Genomic DNA, 18256 nt, shown 5'->3' with positions numbered 1-18256 from the left:
AAAACAATAAAAATTTCCAAAATGGAAGGTATAAGACATTATACAAAACAAATAAACATTACTTTTGAACAAATAAATATAACTGTTTAAAAACTTTTACAATTATAAAGTGCAGTTTTCCAAATCCTATCATATTACACAAACCTCCATATTATTCATTTAATATGATTCATTTCTTAATGTCTATGATTAAGTATTACACAGTCATGTAGTTTTCAAAATTAAATTAATTCTCCAGATTTACAAACTACAAATTTAAAATAAATCAAGCTAGAGCAGAGGGATAGAATACTGCCCACATTTATTCTTTTCAAATTCAAAAAACTTACTCGTCGCCTGTAATATTCAGAGGCACAGCTTCTAACACATGACGAGGCCCCAGGTACTTAATAGCAGCACCGACAGCATGGTCCAACTCCGCTTTATAAGGAAACCTAGGACTGTCTCTAAGATTGGCTATTGATAATAAACTCTGAAAAAAATTGAGTATCCATTAGAATGATACGCTACTGAAATATTTTACTGATTCAAAAATACAAAGGTGTAGGTATATACATCCAATAAGCTGCATTCACAGTTAAAACTTTTCCACACACAAACCACCTTCAGGTTTTTATGTTCCTCACTTTCAAGCTTTATGCTACCTTCAACATTATGTTTTAGTGTGCTAATTAAATTACAGTTTACATCATCATTAATTAATTTAGTTACATGTATAAAAAAATTACCTTCTTGAAAAGTGCTGGGCATTCCTTACCGACAACCTAAAATGTAAATCCTTCAATTTAAAATTTAAATCATTGACAAGTAATATGTGACCAAAACAATAAAATATTTTCATTTTGAAACTAATTATTCTAAATACATGTATGTACAGATATATTTCAAAGAAAACAGTAAGAAGAAACAAAAACTATGTCAAGAAACCAACCTCAAACAATACAGCAAAGACTTGCATGACTAGTCCCCAGGCAGCATGAAACTGGTACCCTAGTCCTGTCTCCAGAGCTTTCACAATCTTGTGGACAGGTGTATTTGCACCTGATGATGTCACTTGTTTAGCGCCCTCTACAGCAGAGGCCAGACAGGCCCTCAGCAGCTCCTGTAACATTGATTAATAATGTTTTATTTTTCATTTTCATTTCATTTCTCTGCGACAACTCTGAAAATTAGTTTATTTGATTTCTTGATCATTCTTCCCGGGATGCAAACTATCCAATTTTCACCTCCATTTTATTTTGCCCCTTCTCCTCCCAACCCTTATTTGGGGGAATTAAAAACAGGACGAATTCAAAGAATACAGTATTATAATTCTAAAACAAATTCAAAATGGGGCAAATTTGTTTACAAGTGTGAAAGGGCGAAAATAACATGGGGGCAAGAATAACCCTGTATAGAGTACTACAATAGACAGATCAGATATACAGACCTTCATGGTTTTTGCGGCACTAGAGTTGACCTCGGCTTTCTCAGACAGAAGACACATCATACACACCGAGAAGAAACGGGGGAGGTGTCCAAGACAGAGCTTCTCATCCAGTCTGAAATTCACCACAAAATAATCAGCGACCAAAAAGAATTTTTTTTTTCTGTAATACTGTAAATACCTTTTTATTCCCATTTCTACACTCAATATTGAAGCATTTACAAAAATTTATAATTTTTGAAATTATAAAAAAAATCTAAAAGCTGGTGCCTGTGTTTATGAAGTATAAAGAAAAAAACCTGCTTCCCCTATTTGTTCGTGACAAAACTGGCCTGAGAATCAAGTTATTTATTTTCTTTAGGCCTTAAACCTGATTTGTCTCATGGGAACACTAATGACTGTTTACCTTGTCAGATTTTTATGTGCTGCCTCCATTACTGCTAGCCACGCCTTCATTGGTTGTACATCATTATTTGAAGGTTGGTATTCATACAAAGCCTACAAAATACAAATACAGACATAATTGACAGCTGATTGACGGCCTTATGGACCGTACATCAATGTATTGCGTGGTTATAAAACATGTACATGGGTTTCTAAACCTACTTTGATCATTTGTGCATTCAGTTCTGCATTCAGAGTAGTAACCCTGGGATTTCCATTAAAGAGGCTATATAAAGCCTTCATTCCACAAGATGTCACCATCTGCAAAAAAAAATAATTGTCAATACACAAATATTTTACATTGGTATTGGCATTCACCATATTACTAAGGATAGTCTCAAACTCTGTATTTGTATTGGTATTAACCACATTACCAATTATATTATCAAACTCTGTGTTTTATTGGTACTCACCACATTACTAAGTGTCATCACTCTCAGTACGGTCTCACACACTGATTTCTATGATTTCTATCAGTACTCACCACATTACTAAGTGTCATCACTCTCAGTACGGTCTCACACACTGATTTCTATCAGTATACTCACCACATTACTAAGTGTCATCACTCTCAGTACGGTCTCACACACTGATTTCTATCAGTACTCACCACGTTACTCAGTGTCATCACTCTCAGTACGGTCTCACACACTGATTTCTATCAGTATACTCACCACATTACTAAGTGTCATCACTCTCAGTACGGTCTCACACACTGATTTCTATCAGTATACTCACCACATTACTAAGTGTCATCACTCTCAGTATGGTCTCACACACTGATACTTCCACATTACTAAGTCATCACTCTCAGTATGGTCTCACACACTGATTTCTATCAGTACTCACCACATTACTAAGTGTCATCACTCTCAGTACGGTCTCACACACTGATTTCTATCAGTACTCACCACATTACTAAGTGTCATCACTCTCAGTACGGTCTCACACACTGATTTCTATCAGTACTCACCACATTACTAAGTGTCATCACTCTCAGTACGGTCTCACACACTGATTTCTATCAGTACTCACCACATTACTAAGTGTCATCACTCTCAGTATGGTCTCACACACTGATTTCTATCAGTACTCACCACATTACTAAGTGTCATCACTCTCAGTATGGTCTCACACACTGATTTCTATCAGTACTTACCACATTACTAAGTGTCATCACTCTCAGTACGGTCTCACACACTGATTTCTATCAGTACTCACCACATTACTAAGTGTCATCACTCTCAGTACGGTCTCACACACTGATTTATATCAGTATACTCACCACATTACTAAGTGTCATCACTCTCAGTATGGTCTCACACACTGATTTCTATCAGTACTCACCACATTACTAAGTGTCATCACTCTCAGTATGGTCTCACACACTGATTTCTATCAGTACTCACCACATTACTAAGTGTCATCACTCTCAGTATGGTCTCACACACTGATTTCTATCAGTACTCACCACATTACTAAGTGTCATCACTCTCAGTATGGTCTCACACACTGATTTCTATCAGTACTCACCACATTACTAAGTGTCATCACTCTCAGTATGGTCTCACACACTGATTTCTATCAGTACTCACCACATTACTAAGTGTCATCACTCTCAGTACGGTCTCACACACTGATTTCTATCAGTACTCACCACATTACTAAGTGTCATCACTCTCAGTATGGTCTCACACACTGATTTCTATCAGTACTCACCACATTACTAAGTGTCATCACTCTCAGTACGGTCTCACACACTGATTTCTATCAGTACTCACCACATTACTAAGTTCATCACTCTCAGTACATCACTCTCAGTACGGTCTCACACACTGACTTCTATCAGTACTCACCACATTACTAAGTGTCATCACTCTCAGTATGGTCTCACACACTGATTTCTATCAGTACTCACCACATTACTAAGTGTCATCACTCTCAGTATGGTCTCACACACTGATTTCTATCAGTACTCACCACATTACTAAGTGTCATCACTCTCAGTACGGTCTCACACACTGACTTCTATCAGTACTCACCACATTACTAAGTGTCATCACTCTCAGTATGGTCTCACACACTGATTTCTATCAGTACTCACCACATTACTAAGTGTCATCACTCTCAGTACGGTCTCACACACTGATTTCTATCAGTATACTCACCACATTACTAAGTGTCATCACTCTCAGTATGGTCTCACACACTGATTTCTATCAGTACTCACCACATTACTAAGTGTCATCACTCTCAGTACGGTCTCACACACTGATTTCTATCAGTACTCACCACATACTAAGTGTCATCACTCTCAGTACGGTCTCACACACTGATTTCTATCAGTACTCACCACATTACTAAGTGTCATCACTCTCAGTATGGTCTCACACACTGATTTCTATCAGTACTCACCACATTACTAAGTGTCATCACTCTCAGTATGGTCTCACACACTGATTTCTATCAGTACTCACCACATTACTAAGTGTCATCACTCTCAGTATGGTCTCACACACTGATTTCTATCAGTACTCACCACATTACTAAGTGTCATCACTCTCAGTATGGTCTCACACACTGATTTCTATCAGTACTCACCACATTACTAAGTGTCATCACTCTCAGTATGGTCTCACACACTGATTTCTATCAGTACTCACCACATTACTAAGTGTCATCACTCTCAGTATGGTCTCACACACTGATTTCTATCAGTATACTCACCACATTACTAAGTGTCATCACTCTCAGTACGGTCTCACACACTGATTTCTATCAGTACTCACCACATTACTAAGTGTCATCACTCTCAGTATGGTCTCACACACTGATTTCTATCAGTACTCACCACATTACTAAGTGTCATCACTCTCAGTATGGTCTCACACACTGATTTCTATCAGTATACTCACCACATTACTAAGTGTCATCACTCTCAGTATGGTCTCACACACTGATTTCAATCAGTACTCACCACAATACTAAGTGTCATCACTCTCAGTATGGTCTCACACACTGATTTCTATCAGTACTCACCACATTACTAAGTGTCATCACTCTCAGTATGGTCTCACACACTGATTTCTATCAGTACTCACCACATTACTAAGTGTCATCACTCTCAGTATGGTCTCACACACTGATTTCTCTCAGTACTCACCACATTACTAAGTGTCATCACTCTCAGTATGGTCTCACACACTGATTTCTATCAGTACTCACCACATTACTAAGTGTCATCACTCTCAGTACGGTCTCACACACTGATTTCTATCAGTACTCACCACATTACTAAGTGTCATCACTCTCAGTACGGTCTCACACACTGATTTCTATCACTACTCACCACATTACTAAGTGTCATCACTCTCAGTATGGTCTCACACACTGATTTCTATCAGTACTCACCACATTACTGTCATCACTCTCAGTACGGTCTCACACACTGATTTCTATCAGTACTCACCACATTACTAAGTGTCATCACTCTCAGTACGGTCTCACACACTGATTTCTATCAGTACTCACCACATTACTAAGTGTCATCACTCTCAGTATGGTATCACACACTGATTTCTATCAGTACTCACCACATTACTAAGTGTCATCACTCTCAGTACGGTCTCACACACTGATTTCTATCAGTACTCACCACATTACTCAGTGTCATCACTCTCAGTATGGTCTCACACACTGATTTCTATCAGTACTCACCACATTACTAAGTGTCATCACTCTCAGTATGGTCTCACACACTGATTTCTATCAGTAGTATGGTCTCACCACATTACTAAGTGTCATCACTCTCAGTATGGTCTCACACACTGATTTCTATCAGTACTCACCACATTACTAAGTGTCATCACTCTCAGTATGGTCTCACACACTGATTTCTATCAGTATACTCACCACATTACTAAGTGTCATCACTCTCAGTATGGTCTCACACACTGATTTCTATCAGTACTCACCACATTACTAAGTGTCATCACTCTCAGTATGGTCTCACACACTGATTTCTATCAGTACTCACCACATTACTAAGTGTCATCACTCTCAGTACGGTCTCACACACTGATTTCTATCAGTACTCACCACATTACTAAGTGTCATCACTCTCAGTATGGTCTCACACACTGATTTCTATCAGTACTTACCACATTACTAAGTGTCATCACTCTCAGTATGGTCTCACACACTGATTTCTATCAGTACTACCACATTACTAGTGTCATCACTCTCAGTATGGTCTCACACACTGATTTCTATCAGTACTCACACACACTCTCAGTACGATTTCTATCAGTATACTCACCACATTACTAAGTGTCATCACTCTCAGTATGGTCTCACACACTGATTTCTATCAGTACTCACCACATTACTAAGTGTCATCACTCTCAGTACGGTCTCACACACTGATTTCTATCAGTACTCACCACATTACTAAGTGTCATCACTCTCAGTACGGTCTCACACACTGATTTCTATCAGTACTCACCACATTACTAAGTGTCATCACACACACACTGATTTCTATCAGTACTCACCACATTACTAAGTGTCATCACTCTCAGTACGGTCTCACACACTGATTTCTATCAGTACTCACCACATTACTAAGTGTCATCACTCTCAGTACGGTCTCACACACTGATTTCTTCTATCACCACATTACTAAGTGTCATCACTCTCAGTATGGTCTCACACACTGATTTCTATCAGTACACTCACCACATTACTAAGTGTCATATCTCTCACTACTGTCTCACACACTGATTTCTATCAGTTTACTCACCACATTACTAAGTGTCATCACTCTCAGTATGGTCTCACACACTGATTTATCAAGTGTCATCACTCTCAGTATACTCACCACATCACATCACTCTCAGTGATTTCATCATTCACCACATTACTAAGTGTCATCACTCTCAGTATGGTCTCACACACTGATTTCTATCAGTACTCACCACATTACTAAGTGTCATCACTCTCAGTACGGTCTCACACACTGATTTCTATCAGTATACTCACCACATTACTAAGTGTCACACACTCACTCTCAGTATGGTCTCACACACTGATTTCTATCAGTACTCACCACATTACTAAGTGTCATCACTCTCAGTATGGTCTCACACACTGATTTCTATCAGTACTCACCACATTACTAAGTGTCATCACTCTCAGTATGGTCTCACACACTGATTTCTATCAGTACTCACCACATTACTAAGTGTCATCACTCTCAGTATGGTCTCACACACTGATTTCTATCAGTACTCACCACATTACTAAGTGTCATCACTCTCAGTATGGTCTCACACACTGATTTCTATCAGTACTCACCACATTACTAAGTGTCATCACTCTCAGTATGGTCTCACACACTGATTTCTATCAGTATACTCACCACATTACTAAGTGTCATCACTCTCAGTATGGTCTCACACACTGATTTCTATCAGTACTCACCACATTACTAAGTGTCATCACTCTCAGTATGGTCTCACACACTGATTTCTATCAGTACTCACCACATTACTAAGTGTCATCACTCTCAGTATGGTCTCACACACTGATTTCTATCAGTACTCACCACATTACTAAGTGTCATCACTCTCAGTATGGTCACACACTGATTTCTATCAGTATACTCACCACATTACTCAGTGTCATCACTCTCAGTATGGTCTCACACACTGATTTCTATCAGTATACTCACCACATTACTAAGTGTCATCACTCTCAGTATGGTCTCACACACTGATTTCTATCAGTACTCACCACATTACTAAGTGTCATCACTCTCAGTATGGTCTCACACACTGATTTCTATCAGTATACTCACCACATTACTAAGTGTCATCACTCTCAGTATGGTCTCACACACTGATTTCTATCAGTACTCACCACATTACTAAGTGTCATCACTCTCAGTACGGTCTCACACACTGATTTCTATCAGTACTCACCACATTACTACATCACTCTCACACACTGATTACACACTCACACACTGATTTCTATCAGTACTCACCACATTACTAAGTGTCATCACTCTCAGTACGGTCTCACACACTGATTTCTATCAGTATACTCACCACATTACTAAGTGTCATCACTCTCAGTATGGTCTCACACACTGATTTCTATCAGTACTCACCACATTACTAAGTGTCATCACTCTCAGTACCGTCTCACACACTGATTTCTATCAGTATACTCACCACATTACTAAGTGTCATCACTCTCAGTATGGTCTCACACACTGATTTCTATCAGTACTCACCACATTACTAAGTGTCATCACTCTCAGTATGGTCTCACACACTGATTTCTATCAGTACTCACCACATTACTAAGTGTCATCACTCTCAGTATGGTCTCACACACTGATTTCTATCAGTACTCACCACATTACTGAGTGTCATCACTCTCAGTACGGTCTCACACACTGATTTCTATCAGTACCCACCACATTACTAAGTGTCATCACTCTCAGTATGGTCTCACACACTGACTTCTATCAGTACTCACCACATTACTAAGTGTCATCACTCTCACACACACTGATTTCTATCAGTACTCACCACATTACTGAGTGTCATCACTCTCAGTATGGTCTCACACACTGATTTCTATCACTACTCACCACATTACTAAGTGTCATCACTCTCAGTATGGTCTCACACACTGATTTCTATCAGTATACTCACCACATTACTAAGTGTCATCACTCTCAGTATGGTCTCACACACTGATTTCTATCAGTATACTCACCACATTACTAAGTGTCATCACTCTCAGTACGGTCTCACACACAGATTTCTATCAGTACTCACCACATTACTAAGTGTCATCACTCTCAGTACGGTCTCACACACTGATTTCTATCAGTACTCACCACATTACTAAGTGTCATCACTCTCAGTATGGTCTCTCACACTCAGTACTATCAGTACACAACACATTACTAAGTGTCATCACTCTCAGTACACACTGATTTCTATCAGTACTCACCACATTACTAAGTGTCATCACTCTCAGTATGGTCTCACACACTGATTTCTATCAGTACTCACCACATTACTAAGTGTCATCACTCTCAGTATGGTCTCACACACTGATTTCTATCAGTACTCACCACATTACTAAGTGTCATCACTCTCAGTATGGTCTCACACACTGATTTCTATCAGTACTCACCACATTACTAAGTGTCATCACTCTCAGTACACACTGATTTCTATCAGTACTCACACACACACTGATTTCTATCAGTACTCACCACATTACTAAGTGTCATCACTCTCAGTACGGTCTCACACACTGATTTCTATCAGTACTCACCACATTACTAAGTGTCATCACTCTCAGTACGGTCTCACACACTGATTTCTATCAGTACTCACCACATTACTAAGTGTCATCACTCTCAGTATGGTCTCACACACTGATTTCTATCAGTACTCACCACATTACTAAGTGTCATCACTCTCAGTATGGTCTCACACACTGATTTCTATCAGTACTCACCACATTACTAAGTGTCATCACTCTCAGTACGGTCTCACACACTGATTTCTATCAGTACTCACCACATTACTAAGTGTCATCACTCTCAGTACGGTCTCACACACTGATTTCTATCAGTACTCACCACATTACTAAGTGTCATCACTCTCAGTATGGTCTCACACACTGATTTCTATCAGTATACTCACCACATTACTAAGTGTCATCACTCTCAGTACGGTCTCACACACTGACTTCTATCAGTACTCACCACATTACTAAGTGTCATCACTCTCAGTATGGTCTCACACACTGATTTCTATCAGTACTCACCACATTACTAAGTGTCATCACTCTCAGTACGGTCTCACACACTGACTTCTATCAGTAGACACACACACTGACTTCTATCAGTACTCACCACAGTACTAAGTGTCATCACTCTCAGTATGGTCTCACACACTGATTTCTATCAGTACTCACCACATTACTAAGTGTCATCACTCTCAGTATGGTCTCACACACTGATTTCTATCAGTACTCACCACATTACTAAGTGTCATCACTCTCAGTACGGTCTCACACACTGATTTCTATCAGTACTCACCACATTACTAAGTGTCATCACTCTCAGTACGGTCTCACACACTGATTTCTATCAGTATACTCACCACATTACTAAGTGTCATCACTCTCAGTATGGTCTCACACACTGATTTCTATCAGTACTCACCACATTACTAAGTGTCATCACTCTCAGTATGGTCTCACACACTGATTTCTATCAGTACTCACCACATTACTAAGTGTCATCACTCTCAGTATGGTCTCACACACTGATTTCTATCAGTATCACCACATTACTAAGTGTCATTACTCTCACACACTGTATCACTCTCACCACACTTACTACAGTGTCATCACTCTCAGTACGGTCTCACACACTGATTTCTATCAGTATACTCACCACATTACTCAGTGTCATCACTCTCAGTATGGTCTCACACACTGATTTCTATCAGTACTCACCACATTACTAAGTGTCATCACTCTCAGTATGGTCTCACACACTGATTTCTATCAGTACTCACCACATTACTAAGTGTCATCACTCTCAGTACGGTCTCACACACTGATTTCTATCAGTATACTCACCACATTACTAAGTGTCATCACTCTCAGTATGGTCTCACACACTGATTTCTATCAGTACTCACCACATTACTAAGTGTCATCACTCTCAGTATGGTCTCACACACTGATTTCTATCAGTACTCACCACATTACTAAGTGTCATCACTCTCAGTATGGTCTCACACACTGATTTCTATCAGTATACTCACCACATTACTAAGTGTCATCACTCTCAGTATGGTCTCACACACTGATTTCTATCAGTATACTCACCACATTACTAAGTGTCATCACTCTCAGTATGGTCTCACACACTGATTTCTATCAGTACTCACCACATTACTAAGTGTCATCACTCTCAGTATGGTCTCACACACTGATTTCTATCAGTACTCACCACATTACTAAGTGTCATCACTCTCAGTATGGTCTCACACACTGATTTCTATCAGTATACTCACCACATTACTAAGTGTCATCACTCTCAGTATGGTCTCACACACTGATTTCTATCAGTACTCACCACATTACTAAGTGTCATCACTCTCAGTATGGTCTCACACACTGATTTCTATCAGTACTCACCACATTACTAAGTGTCATCACTCTCAGTATGGTCTCACACACTGACTTCTATCAGTACTCACCACATTACTAAGTGTCATCACTCTCAGTACGGTCTCATGGTCTCACACACTGATTTCTATCAGTATACTTACCACATTACTTAGTGTCATCACTCTCAGTACGGTCTCACACACTGATTTCTATCAGTACTCACCACATTACTGTCATCACTCTCAGTATAGTCTCACACACTGATTTCTATCAGTATACTCACCACATTACTCAGTGTCATCACTCTCAGTATGGTCTCACACACTGATTTCTATCAGTACTCACCACATTACTAAGTGTCATCACTCTCAGTATGGTCTCACACACTGATTTCTATCAGTACTCACCACATTACTAAGTGTCATCACTCTCAGTATGGTCTCACACACTGATTTCTATCAGTATACTCACCACATTACTAAGTGTCATCACTCTCAGTATGGTCTCACACACTGATTTCTATCAGTACTCACCACATTACTAAGTGTCATCACTCTCAGTATGGTCTCACACACTGATTTCTATCAGTACTCACCACATTACTAAGTGTCATCACTCTCAGTATGGTCTCACACACTGACTTCTATCAGTACTCACCACATTACTAAGTGTCATCACTCTCAGTATAGTCTCACACACTGATTTCTATCAGTACTCACCACATTACTAAGTGTCATCACTCTCAGTATGGTCTCACACACTGATTTCTATCAGTACTCACCACATTACTGTCATCACTCTCAGTATAGTCTCACACACTGATTTCTATCAGTACTCACCACATTACTCAGTGTCATCACTCTCAGTACGGTCTCACACACTGATTTCTATCAGTATACTCACCACATTACTTAGTGTCATCACTCTCAGTATGGTCTCACACACTGATTTCAGACTACTCTGAGAGAATGTACACATGATGTCCTTCAATAAGGTTAGAATGTATAGTGTGTCTGAAGACTCTGTAGAACCTGTAGAAAAAAGAAAAAAACTTTGATGCATTGTTTTTTTTTTTTAAATAGATCTTAATACTGAAATATACCTTAGTTACAGACCCTATTGAATACCTTTTAGTATCCACATGTGAGAATCTTTCACAATTTTAACCTCAAGGAGTTGGTCACAAGCTTTCCTTTGTTTTTTGTAGATCTTAATACTATCAATTTACAGATGTTATTTTTTCTGGATTTTTTTCCCACCAAATGTGTATAAAAATACTTGTCATTTACAATTAAACAAGAATTTTACACATTCAAACAAAAGGTAAAAGAATAGTCCTTTTTAAATATGTTAAGAAAAATTAATCAAGAATGAATTTTGCACTCAGTGTTTACTGTAAAATCGCATATTTTCGTGGGATCAAATTTTCGCGGTTTGAGGAAGAAATGTGGGTTCATGGGGATTTAATTTCGAGGATGAAGAATTGTTGAGGAATGATATCTTAAAAAAAAGTACATTTCATGGTGGACATGAATTCTTGGGTCCCTTCATACCTTAAAAAACCACAAAAATGAAACCCCCACGAAAATAACTGAGTTCACAGTAGCTCTAACCTCCGCTTTGCTCGATGACCTGGATACAGAACTTGGCGGTCAGGGAGCTGGCGGGGTGGTGGGGAGGGGCCGTCTCTGGTGGGTTCATAAAGACACTACCCCTCAGGACAATATTCACCCCTTGTTGTGCTGCCTTTCTCACCTGCCAAAAGAAATACCAAACAGATTATTATCAGAATGATGACTGTCAGATACATGATTCTGCATTCTGAACTTTCAAAACAATGAATATATATACATGTGTATACACATATAAATTTAATATTCTGTAAGTGATACGATATATCCCTGGTTTTTTGTTGACTATGATAGTACTACCTTAATTTTTTTTTTTGTTGTGAGTGATAAAACCTTACGTGTTTGGTTGATTGTGAAAATACCTTTGGGTTTTTTTTTGCTGTCAGTGATAAAATCTTGGGGGTTTTTTTTGTTGTCGGTGATAAAGTTGTGGGTTTTTGTTGTCAGTGATAATACCTTGGGTTTTTTGTTCATTGTAATAGTGCCTTGGTTTTTTTTTTTTGCTGTCAGTGATACCTTGGGTTTTTGTTGTCAGTAAAAATACCTTTGTTTTTTTTTTTTTTTGTTGTCAGTGATAATATCTAATTTTGGTTTTTTGTTGTCTATGATTATACCTTGGGTTTTTTTGTTGTCTATGATTATACATTGGGTTTTTTGTTGTCAGTAATATGATACAGATGATACCTTAGGCTTTTTGTTGACTGTGAAGGCCAGCATACTTTGATACACTCGCTGTGTGGAGGAGTTACTCCAAGTAGCCTGGTCCTGAACTCTAAGCAGCAACGCCAGACACAGCAACAACTACAAATTAAAAATTTTAAAAGAAATTAACAGTAGTTAAAAATTTACGAACAATATCAAGCACCTGCAAATCAAATATTAACTCAATGAAAAATCCACAGGTTTTGTGACCTTCTCTTTTTAAACATATTTCTGGTCAAAATTTTTTATTAAAAATTGTGCATCAGTCTGAAAAATGTCAAGACTTGGATGGATTTCAAAGTGTCAGACTTATTTGCAAATAATAGCTGCGGCAGTAACAAAGCATTTAAGAGACTGGTTTTCTGTAGAGCGTACGGTGTAACACTGATGGAAATCTAAGTACTTACAGACTTGAGGAGAGCAGGAGAATGCCCCTCGCTGTACTTCACAAGGACATCCAGAAATTCTTTGGAAATTTCTGAAAACCTTCTCTTTAGGACTGGGGCAGGAACTCTGTAAATAATAAGAAACAGTTCTCATGCAAAAAATATCTATTAACATTTTAGGACATATGCTCCAAACAAATTTTCTCTTTGGAGGAGACTTAATATCATGTTACAGGTTTAGCAATGTGGATAATTTTCACAGCATTTACATCATTGATTCTAGAAGTATTTCCATAAAACAATCAAATTTGCATCTCACTAAAATTACTAATTATACAGTTATATATGTGTACAAGGTGACTGACCTCTTCATGACTAAGCTGAGGAGGTAGGCCACGGCTGATACAGAGTCTTCTCCCTCTGTTGTCTCCAGTGCTGTCATCTGTTCAAATAATTATCTGATACTGTTCTTACATTATAAAGTACATGTAAAACTTGTTTAGTATGACAAAAAAAAAACAGACAAAGTCTTCTAAAGAGATATTTCATTAATCATTATACATCATTTTCTGGGTCTTTTTTTAACAATTTAAGATAAATGTACTTTATACATGATAATCATGAATCAGAAAGCTGAAGTAAAACACCCACCAAAGCAGCGAAGTATTCTGTTTCTGATTCAGAGCCTCCCTGGGTTTTTATCACCTCTGTAACTGCCGCTAACACAGCTAACACCTACAAAAAGAATGCCTTATGATCATGAGTGACAAGCACCTCTCGCAAAATAAAATTACTCGCTTTTATTTTCTCGGTGCTGAAATCAAAGTAAAATCTCGCGATAAACTGTCTACTATCATTATTAATTATTGTACCCCCACTAAATGTGAAAGAGACATTTCATGAAAATTTAAGCTCTCAAAAAATAAGGAATCTCCAGTATTTGAATCAGAATCCTCAACTGCACAATTACCAGCTACATGTAATTGTAAACCACACTCAGATTTCGAAATAAAAAGATTTTCCCCTCCAAAATTTGTGAACACTTGTGTTGCTTACTTAAACAAATGATGAAAACATCCTCTAAAATAATTTCACTTACCTCTTTATGAAAAGCCGAATTTGATGCCCAGTACCTATGTACTCGACTAAATGTTGTGTTGGTACACTCTGTCCAGTTTGTCGCCCAGGTATTAAACGTCTTTCCGGCAGCGCTGACAACATCTGACTCCGCTCGTAGACTAACATCACCATCTTTATCTAACTGTTCTTCATTATGTTTAGCCAAAGCATCAACAGTAAGACTACTTTCTCCTGTTTCAAAAGAATTTAAAAAAAATAGACAAAATTGTCTTTGTGTAAAACATAAGCCTGCATTTAGATGTGCATAATTACTATCAGACTATTATAATAATCAGCTTAAATAAAAATTTGATTGGCATGCAAAATGTAGTAAACTCATTACCAATAGTCATTGATATTCCTCCATAAACAACATACATATAATGCATGATATGTCAATGAACCAAAGTTTACAAATGAAAAACTTTGAAATAAAAATGTCAGATAAAGGATTGTGCAGATACATGGAGATAAATTAATTTTAAAGGACATTTTTTCATCAGGTCATGGCTAGATCTACAGTATATCAGGTTTTTAGAACATACAGTGTAATACTGTGTATACCGTATAACGGGTTATTTTTACTGCTGTAAATTTTTACGAATTTTGGTCAAAAGAGGGTGATTTAAATTTTTACGCGTTAATATTTTACAAATTGAACATCATTTTCATGTCCTTAAAAATTAAAATCATCAGATGTAAAATTCCAGATCAGTGATTGTCAGCACTTTGAATGCGTTTCTGACAGTAAATATAATGTGTCCGATGCAAGAGAGAGAGGCAAGAGAGAGAGATTTATTAAATTTTAACAATATAAACAATGCAACAAATTACACATTGTATAATGTTTTTATCATTTACCTTTATGTACACGAACAAGGTGCCCTTCATTTATAAATTCAAATTCTATAAAACACAAAGCTAGGCACACCATTTTTACCGAATACAAAGAGAGACAACTCAAACTATCATAATTGAAGTACAAGTATGACAGTCTATTAGGAAGTCAAAGTTTTATTCAAAGAACATGAAACAGAAGAAAGGGTCAAAGATTGAAAACACGGGTATAATTGGAAGACCTGTAATCATAAAGGCATTGTCGGAAGTTAGTTTCTCGTAAAAATACTAAAAAAAAAGTGACCAGGTGGGTTTAATTGATTAATTAATATACGATGTTTGTATAATTCATACAAGTTAATTGAGATTTACCTATATGATCCCAATTGATGATTGACTTAAAAGTGCTCAAAATATCAACACTACACTAATCATTTAGCCTCCAGGGAGTGAGCTTAATGGTAATTAGCATTATTTTTACACAAATGATGTTGAAATTTTACACGAGTCGTTTTATAAATCATGTGAAATTTTACACGTTTAAATTTTACGGATTTATAAAACTTGTAAAAATTAGCAGCACGTAAAAAATACCCATTATACGGTATGTCCCATGTAGAAAATTAGTGTAAAAATGGCACATTTCAAACTGAATTATGGAACTAAAACACCATCACAGTCTAGACCTTTCACATGTCTTTTCAATTTATAAAAAAAACTCACTCTATATCAGATATAAAATGTTATTCAATTATCTAATTACTGTTGCATACATCATGTGTGTAATATAAATTATCACTTAATAGAAGAACATTTACATGACATTGTATACCCTGTAGTTAAATGGGGCGAAACCACTCAGCGAGATACAACTCAGCATGAACACCTTATCAGAGCGAACCCATCCGTAACCTTACAAATAACGTAGAATACGGTAAACCAACTTTTATTCGTGACAACTTTATTTCGCGATTTACTCCTTAAAAAGTAGTTTGCGACGATAAATTTTCGCGATCAAGCCTTTTTTGAGGTTGTTGTTCATAGCAACAGGGAATTTAAGGACCGGTTCGCGGTGAGAAATATTCTCCATGACAAGGCTCTCGCGAACCTCGTGAAAATTTCTCACACACGAATAAAAGTTGGTTTACAGTAATTCTATTATACAAAACTGTGCTCGCCCCAACTATTGTACTGCCAATAAAATGTTTTAATCGGGCAGGGGCAACCCACATGCACATGAGTCTTGGTTTATAAATATTTATGTACCTTATTGATATGATAAAAAAAGGTAAAAGTGAACATTGATCAATAATGTTATGTCTTTTTAGACAATGGGTTCGTGCACAGTCAAAACACATGTGCTCCACAGAAGGATGCCATTTTGGAACTATTTTATTGTATCATTACGCAACTGTTACAGTATTACAAAACACAGAACCAACAAAAGATTATATAATTCCGGATAACAATATCAGCTTAACCAAATCATAACATTCCTCCCCACTAAATTTTGACTTCCACAAGAATTAAAATCAGAACTTAAATTGAATGAAATTTTGGGCAATATACACATTTCAAATATTAAACTTCACAGACATGTTTTACCAGGCCAATACATTCAACACAATACAGTATACAAAGTGAAAATGACCTCTTGGTCAACACAAAGGCACGGGGATTATTGTGCCCCAATACTGTGCCATAATACACAAAACAAAATGCACAATTCATTTGAAAGTAACATAGTCACTGAAACGTTTGGGCGGTCCAACATTTCGTCTTGGATTTTGTCTGGCTAGTATGGTAGGCTCGGTCCTAACTTCTGGCTGAGATTTCTGTTCCTGGATAGGACTATTAGCTTTCTTCCTGTTGAAGACCTCTGGAGTTGACTGCCTGACTTTCGTACCTTGCGGAAAGACTTCTGGACTAGACTGCTTAGCACTAACTGTAGGAGTTGGTACATGTACCTGTGGCACAAACTTCTCAAGATCACTGGGTACAACTCCCTGATTCTTTAGTGAAGAATCATATATCTGATCTACGTGTCTTCTCCAAGTATTGTCCCCAACTTGCACTCTGTAAGAAACAGGTCCTGTCTGCTCTTGAACGGTTCCTGGTACCCAGTCCGACTTTGAACTGTGACGGTAGTCCCTAACAATTATACTGTGCCCAGGTTCAAACACACGCAATGAACTTGATCTCTTAGATGCGATGTGAAACTGTTTGTTTTTAACATTTTGTTCAATGTCTGGTTTTATCAAATCTAGTCGTGACTGCAATGAACGACCAATGAATAGCTTTGCGGGTGACTCTCCAGTAGTTGAATGTGCTGCGTTGCGATAGGCTAGTAAAAAGTTAGATAACTTCGTTTCCACAGAACCTCCATCTTTCTTGCTTGACTTCATTGCGGACTTGAATGATTGTACAAAACGTTCCGCTAATCCATTTGAGCTAGGATGATATGGAGCAGAAGTCACATGCTTTATTCCATTGGT

The 18256-nt window shown here is 37.7% G+C and overlaps 1 protein-coding gene across 1 annotated transcript in view; it reads right to left on the bottom strand.

The window, feature by feature from the left end:
* The window catches only part of LOC134264732 (RRP12-like protein), a 31735-nt gene that overhangs the window by 9555 nt on the left and 3924 nt on the right, over nt 1–18256 (bottom strand). The window contains exons 2-14 of the mRNA XM_062746992.1: nt 14905–15116; nt 14457–14540; nt 14171–14247; nt 13827–13932; nt 13402–13518; nt 12700–12841; nt 11990–12117; nt 2033–2131; nt 1833–1924; nt 1430–1541; nt 932–1102; nt 729–764; nt 330–472 (exon numbers count right to left, since the gene is read on the bottom strand). Coding sequence (XP_062602976.1) covers nt 330–472; nt 729–764; nt 932–1102; nt 1430–1541; nt 1833–1924; nt 2033–2131; nt 11990–12117; nt 12700–12841; nt 13402–13518; nt 13827–13932; nt 14171–14247; nt 14457–14540; nt 14905–15116 — 1519 coding nt within the window. The remainder of the gene's footprint in view (nt 1–329; nt 473–728; nt 765–931; nt 1103–1429; nt 1542–1832; nt 1925–2032; nt 2132–11989; nt 12118–12699; nt 12842–13401; nt 13519–13826; nt 13933–14170; nt 14248–14456; nt 14541–14904; nt 15117–18256) is intronic.

Source organism: Saccostrea cucullata, unplaced genomic scaffold (genome assembly GCF_032062105.1).
Source record: "Saccostrea cucullata isolate Sc308-1 unplaced genomic scaffold, CSIRO_AGI_Scuc_v1 ctg3161, whole genome shotgun sequence".
NCBI lineage: Eukaryota > Metazoa > Mollusca > Bivalvia > Ostreida > Ostreidae > Saccostrea > Saccostrea cuccullata.
This window is presented reverse-complemented; position numbering and strand designations above follow the sequence as displayed.